At 46.4% G+C, this 7,419-nt stretch overlaps 1 protein-coding gene across 1 annotated transcript; it reads left to right on the forward strand.

The window, feature by feature from the left end:
* Positions 1-299: 299 nt before the first annotated feature.
* PCNA (proliferating cell nuclear antigen) lies at positions 300-6,374 on the forward strand. The gene is made up of 6 exons (XM_073653649.1): positions 300-676; positions 3,307-3,404; positions 4,776-4,843; positions 4,946-5,140; positions 5,212-5,335; positions 6,106-6,374. Exons 1-6 carry the CDS (start codon positions 456-458, stop codon positions 6,183-6,185), a joined length of 786 nt encoding a protein of 261 aa, XP_073509750.1. The 5' UTR covers positions 300-455; the 3' UTR covers positions 6,186-6,374.
* The last annotated feature ends 1,045 nt before the right edge of the window (positions 6,375-7,419 follow it).

The following is a 7,419-nucleotide window of genomic DNA, read 5'->3' on the forward strand; positions in this document are numbered from 1 at the left end:
TCCCTACAGACTAGGGACTAGGAAAAGCCTGCGTCAGCTGTGGTCACTTGAGGCAGGTGATCATATTACCTCACGGATGGCCGAGACCCTGAGCATTTCACTATGAGAGGCCTGCACACACTGGTCACCCCGCGGGTGCACACGGTCACACACCGGAGGCCGCTCACACCGGAGGCCGCTCACCCCGCGGGTGCACACGGTCACACACCGGCGGCTTCTGTTCACAGACAAGGAGCGCATTGGGCGGGAAACAAATTTGGCGCCTTCTCCCGTGCGTGACGCAGACACCACGTGACGCGCTGCATATAAGCGCAGGGAGGCGGCGCTGCCCGGCTTATTGGGCGCCAGCTTGTGAGCGTACAGGAGGCGAGAGCTGCAGCCGGAGCTCAGTCAGTGCAGGAGGCGGGAAACGCAGCATCTTCACAGCGGCTCTTAGCGACTGATTCGCGGTCACCATGTTTGAGGCCAGACTCGTGCAGGGCAGCATCCTGAAGAAGGTGCTGGAGGCGCTGAAGGATCTGATCGATGAGGCGTGCTGGGATATCACGTCCAGCGGCATCAGCCTGCAGAGCATGGACTCGTCGCACGTCTCCCTGGTGCAGCTCACCCTCCGCTCCGACGGATTTGACACCTATCGATGCGACCGAAACCAATCCATCGGCGTGAAGATGAGCAGGTACGAGGTGGCGGTTATACGAGGAGCTGTAATGTGCACTAGTACTGTCCCGGTGTCCGCTCAGCAGACATGTCCGCTCTTGTCTGTTTCTGGCGCCGTTTTCTTTCCTTCATTTTCTTGATGACGTCACCGCAGCTGAGCGCCATGATTCGGGCGGGAAATCTAAGTGGGCGGAGCCTCATATGACGTGCTGGCGCCACATGTGCGACTCCGGGAGCCTCAGTCCTCCATGTTGAGGATCAGCTACAGCAGGGGCGCGCTGCTCACAAGGAGCCTTAGTTCTCCATGATGGGGTGCTCTGCATACTGGGAGCTTCAGTCCTCCATGATGGGGGATCTGCTACAGCAGGGGCGCGCTCTGCACACAAGGAGCCTCAGTCCTCCATAATGGGGGATCCACTACAGCAGGGGCGCGCTCTGCATACAGGGAGCTTCAGTCCTCCATGATGGGGGGATGCGCTACAGTGGGGGCGCTCTCCATACAGGGAGCCTCAGTCCTCCATGATGGGAGATCCGCTACAGCAGGGGGGCGCTCTGCACACAGGGAGCCTGTTCTCCATGATGGGGGAACCGCTACAGCAGGGGCGCTCTGCACACAGGGAGCCGCAGTCCTCCATGATGGGGGATGCGCTACAGCGGGGGGCGCTCTCCATACGGGGAGTTTCAGTCCTCCATGATTGGGGATGCGCTACAGCGGGGGGCGCTCTCCATACAGGGAGCTTCAGTCCTCCATGATGGGGGGATCCGCTACAGCAGGGGCGCGCTCTGCACACAGGGAGCCTCAGTCCTCCGTGATGGGGGATCCGCTACAGCAGGGGGGCGCTCTGCACACAGGGAGGCTCAGTCCTCTGTGATGGGGGGTCCGCTACAGCAGGGGGGCGCTCTGCACACAGGGAGCCTCAGTCCTCCATGATGGGGGATCCGCTACAGCAGGGGCGCGCTCTGCACACAAGGAGCCTCAGTCCTCCATGATGGGGGATGTGCTACAGCAGGGGGCGTTTTGCACACAGGGAGCCTGTCCTCCGTGATGGGGGATGGGCTACATCGGGGGGGTGCCCTGCACACAGGGAGCCTCGATCCTCCATGATGGGGGAACCGCTACAGTGGAGGGTGCTCTCCACACAAGGGGCTAAACCTAAGACTTTTTTTTTTTTTTCCCCATTCAATCCATAGTGAGATTTAAAAATTCAGGAAGGCGACGCTGTCAGAAAAACGTGCCATGAGCCATTATTGTGCAGCCCCACATGTAACTAAACATGGCCAAAACAGTAATTTGGGGCTGTGGGACTGGAGCCCTGAGAACAGGCATCTGCAGCTGTTTTTGAATTAGCTGGCCTTGTATGACGTCATCTTTGTGGGATGATGCCAGGCCGGCTTATCAAGATGAGCCATGGATGCCGAGGAGGGTTAAGATGGTTATGGCTTCTCATTTAGTGGTCATAGTTTAGTCATGGCCGGTAGAGCGGGTCCTGCCAATAAATTTGTGCTGACTGCTTTAGAGCAGATCATACACACGCTGGCTACAAGGGCAAATACAGAGCAAGTCATGTTAGTCACTTCACACAGGAAAATGCAGAGACAGATGGTGTCTCTCAGCACTGCCCGGCACTGAACTTTTATTATGTCCTTCCTGTTTAACACCTTCATGATAAACAGATAATGTATACCATGGCACGTGTCAGGAGTTAAACCATCAACACAATGGGTGCCAGCTGTGTTAAACAGCTGCCTCTGCCAGCAGTGACCGAAGCCATCTCCAATACCTGCTAGTTACACCTTTGAAAGGGAACCTGTCACCAGGTTTGACTGATATGATACAACTCCACTCTTCAGCCCTCATACAGCATTCTAGAATGCTGTATATAAGCCCCCGAACCAGTCCGAGGGGTGTTAATCATCTTGGTCTACTGCCGCCCTTCTTGCGATGGTTTCTTGTGGCTGACGTGTCTTACATCATCCTGACAGTCTCCTTGGCAGTGCGTGTGCACTCGAGATGGTCTAAGATCCCTGGCGCATGTGCACTGCTTTACCCTGATCAGCATTTACACGTTGCCTTTGACGTGTCTGTGGCGGTAATGTCACGACTACAGCACATGACCGCTGCAGCCAATCACTAAGCTTATCTACAGTGGTTGACAAAAGTGAAAACTAATCTGTGATCAGTCAGTTTTAATTCATGTAGCCCAATGTGTATGTATTCTGCCACTGCCCTGGTTTATTGAGCCAGTCCTTTGAAGTCCCATGTACACAGGTTGTAAGTAGTCCTGGACACCTGAGTTGTAAGCCGCTTAAGATTTAGGAACATAATGAGGTGCAAATCGTGATGTAACTAAAGTTATCTTCACCATTACTATCTGGAGCCCTGAATAAAAGCTGAAACTGTTTATATGGGCTGATCGGAGGCCTGATACACCTGACTATAAGTAAACTTTTACAGCAGTTATTTAAATGCCTGTTTACACAGGCAGAAGTAACAATGCTCGTTCATGGCTATCTTGCAATACACATGCAGCTTTAGTCTTTCCATTGATTTTACAATCTCATTAATGGATTAAGTTCATCGATGGGAGAACCAGAAATGGTTCAGATTTCTGAATATTTGCCTAATTAAACTTCTGTTATCTTTTACAGTATGTCAAAAATCTTGAAATGTGCAGCGAGTGAAGACATAATTACTCTGAGAGCCGAGGACAATGCAGATACAGTCACAATGGTGTTTGAGTCCCCAAGTAAGCTTTATTTTTTCAAGTTAAAATCTAGTACATTGACTTTTTTTTTATTTTTTTTTATAAGTGTTTTCCTTCATTACAAATCCAGATATAGCTGGCTACATATGCTTCATCTTTTTTTTGTCTATGGGATGATGCTGTGTGTGGGTATTTTTTTACTTCATTTTTCTACCATTCATGGCTTTTCTATCTTTATCGATGGCACTGTTGCCGCTACACACCTCTCGTGGTTTTTATTTTCTTGTGCTCTCACTATCCCCTTTTAGGCTCTGAAATATCCTATTTATTACACACCCATTCTTAAAAAAAAATAATAATAATTTTATTAAATTATTGGATTTTTTTGTATGTTCCAACTTCATATCTGTGCCCATTATTTATTTTTTTTAAATCAGAAGCTTTTTATTGAGATTTTCCAAATACAACATAAACTAACATTAACACAAATTCCCATATAACCCCCACCTCCCTCCACTCCTTGTTCGTTCTAGACCTTGTTGGTATAATTTAATAATCAGTGGTACAAAAATTAGAGGCTGCAATATTCTCCAAGGTTAATGACCCCTATATTTATCACATTATCAATACAAAGACAAATAAAATGTACATAGAAACGTGGGAGCAGATTGTTGTAGTCTAGCATTTTGTGGCGTGCTCACATCCATTTTCCATAGACCCATATTCATCCTGTGTAACTCAGGTTGTTATATATTTAATGTAACATTCCAACGTATAGCATTTTTAAGTGAGAAATTTACCCAGATATAGAACCTAGTAATGATAAAATCGACGTATCATGATAGGCTTTCTATCTTCCGCATATCTGTGCCCATTATTTTAGAGGACAAGGTCTGCTCTTACTCATTATCTTGGGCTCAGATATGTTGGCATACACTTTTTAATCATAAAGTCTCATTTCCTGGATGTGCAGTTTTCAGTTTGCATATACTTTTTGTTTTCCATTTTCTGACACTGCATCACACAACTGCTAAAATTGTCCTGTGTGAACAAGCACTTGAAGGAGTTGTCTGGTCTTAATCACAAATCTGCAGTCTCTAGACTGTGGCATTGCGCAATACGCATGCATTGAGTACACCGGATCCTGGCCGGGATTATGCACATCACATACTTGCGGTCACGTGACCACCATTCCCGACACCGAAGAATTACGGCACTCAGGCTATGAGGATGAGGTGCGTATTTATGAGGATTCTCAAGTTTGCCATCAAGTCTACAGACTTGTAATTTTAAACTGGACAACCCCTTTAATCCTAATGCACTGTCTATTGTGAATGTTGTTACTATTTAGTACTCAGTCTTTTGAGCCAGTCCTCCTATAAAGAATGGATTTTAAAAAGTTTTTCTCTTTAGATCAAGAAAAGGTTTCTGACTATGAGATGAAGCTGATGGATCTGGATGTTGAGCAATTAGGAATTCCAGTAAGTGTTTAGTTTTGTTTTCCGTATGAAGGTGAAGCATTTTTTTTTCCTGTTCATATCTGAGGTTTTTGTTGAAATATTGTTTCATTTCTCCCTCAACAGGAGCAGGAGTATAGTTGTGTTATAAAGATGCCATCCGGGGAGTTTGCCCGTATCTGTAGAGATCTTAGCCAGATTGGAGATGCTGTTGTGATTTCATGTGCGAAAGATGGAGTCAAATTCTCTGCAAGTGGTGAACTGGGAACAGGAAATGTCAAGCTGTCTCAGACCTCAAATGTGGATAAAGAGGAGGAAGCTGTAAGTACTGCTGATGTGATGCCATATCTGATGCTTTAATTAGGGAAAATCTGATTTCCTTTCTTTTTTAGGTTACAATAGAAATGAATGAGCCAGTCCAGCTTACATTTGCTTTGAGATATCTAAATTTCTTCACCAAAGCCACCCCCCTGTCCCCAACAGTGACCCTCAGCATGTCAGCAGATATCCCACTAGGTGAGTAATTTAACTATTGCTAATCTACTTGCACAACTGTGTAGGGGACTTAGCCCCCATAACAATCAGCCCTCTAGTGTAGTTTTTCTGAAGAAAGTGTGTTTTTTTTGTTTATGCAAATGAGGGAGTTCCAGTACATGTTTGGTGCAAGGGCTCAGTTTTGACCCTTCCGTTAATTGTCAGCGCTGGTTGAACTGAATCCCTGGCCCTGTCAGCGTGGGCACACTTTCATACCTCTTCTCTCGAGCGGCCGCTAGTGACAGAAGCATTAAGACCCCTGTTTTCTGTTCACTTTTGAAAGCTGTAAATGTCCCACCACAGGATCTTCACAATTCTAGTGGACCTAGGACACAATGCAAGCAGAAGATCCAGACATTGCAGCCAAACAATTAGTGCCAGGGTTTCAGCATTTACTTATGGGTTGAATTGCACCCTTATTGGACCTTAATGATATATATTCTGTGTAATAACAGTACAATGTTCTGTGTAGATTGAGGATTAGAATTTTAAAATCTTTGCTTTGCCAAAGGAACACCAGATTAATACTGCCCATTGTTGGACATAATGGCCGTGGTTCTCAAAATATAGCTCTCGTGGTTCTGACACCACTGTAGACCCACGGAGTGTAAGTTATAATGATAAATTTTGTCGAGCGTTGCTCCTGCTATTGTAAATGTCAGCCGTGCTCCGGGTGTAAAAACCGTCTTACCTCAGTGTGTGTATATAGGTTTCCATGTTTTATTTAATTCTCTATTTTCCTTTTGTTTCAGTGGTGGAATACAAAATTGCAGATATGGGCCATGTGAAATACTACCTGGCTCCAAAGATTGAGGATGAAGAAGCTTCTTAAACTATAGTATAGTTTATTTTATGTGCTAAAGACAACTAAACTTGTGCTTTTCCGAATTGCCTTGTATTGAACGTAACCATATGACATTCTGGCTGTGTTTCTAGGCATGTCTGTAGATATTTCTGTAAATATTCAACAATCTTTGTAATACCTGCCATATGAAACCAAGTAAATCTTTGTAAAAACTGATGGTGATTGTTTCTTTTTACCTGCACCAGTGTGGATGGCAAATACCTCGGTAAGGGATAGTGTGCAAACCTAATATAGGAAACTTTGTAATATCCTTGGCTAAAAAGCTTTACACACAAGCAAGGATACGAAGGTACAAATATTACACTCAGCCCTTGGAAGAGGAGCAGGGAGATGGCCAAGACATGGATTGTGTTTTACCCCTGAGGCTGGTTTGCACGTTAATGACTGGGCCAATTTTTGCGCAATTCCTCCTGAGTGCACCGATACTCCATATGTGAGGGAAAACCACTGTTTGGGCGCTTGGAAGGGAAGGAGCGCCATTTGACTTTTTGAATGTAAAATTTTGTTGAGTAATTAGCGGACGCCATGCTGCTTTTGGGGAGCCCCTGATGTACCCCCCACACACACACACACAAGTGACACCATTTTTATTTAAGTTTGTCTTCTTGGTCGCTTTTTGTTTGGTATGATTAACCCCTTACTTACCGGGGACGTATTAGTACGCATATTTGCGATCCCTCCGTTCAGTGAGGGCTGCTGCGCTGAGCCCTCACTGAACGGAGCATATGTCAGCTGATTCTTACAGCTGACATGTGCCCGCAACAGCCACGGGTGGAATCGCGATCCACCCGCGGCTGTTAACAACATGTTAAATGCTGCTGTCAATCTCCGACAGCAGCATTTAACGCGCGCTTCCGGGTAGCGCGTCATAAGCCCCGCCCACCGGTGACCCCGTCACGTTATCGCGGGTCGCCGATGGGCGTGCATGACAACCCAGGGTCTGCAGCAGACGCCTGTGGTTGTCATGATCTTGTCGCTATGAGCGCCACCTAGTGGTTGGCGCTCATAGCACAGGACCATTTCTGCTATATGCAGGGGACCTGCTCGTCCCCTGTATGTAGCAGAGGCGATCGGATAGTTGCTGCTTCTAGTCTCCTATGGAGACTATAGAAGCATGCAAAAAGTAAAAAAAAAAAAGTTTTTAAAAATATAAAAGTTTAAATCACCCTCCTTTCGCCCCATTCAAAATAAAATATATAAA

This window comes from Phyllobates terribilis, unplaced genomic scaffold (assembly GCF_046119375.1).
Source record: "Phyllobates terribilis strain yellow unplaced genomic scaffold, ASM4611937v1 Scaffold_11__3_contigs__length_659146591, whole genome shotgun sequence".
NCBI lineage: Eukaryota > Metazoa > Chordata > Amphibia > Anura > Dendrobatidae > Phyllobates > Phyllobates terribilis.

What these genes read in the sequence shown, in the direction of transcription:
- PCNA (XM_073653649.1), top strand. Translation starts at nt 456, where the DNA reads ATGTTTGAGGCCAGACTCGTGCAGGGCAGCATCCTGAAGAAGGTGCTG. An exon ending in TTGAGCAATTAGGAATTCCA is followed by an intron (nt 4,844 to 4,945) that starts GTAAGTGTTTAG and finishes CTCCCTCAACAG; the next exon opens with GAGCAGGAGTATAGTTGTGT. An exon ending in TGGATAAAGAGGAGGAAGCT is followed by an intron (nt 5,141 to 5,211) that starts GTAAGTACTGCT and finishes TTTCTTTTTTAG; the next exon opens with GTTACAATAGAAATGAATGA.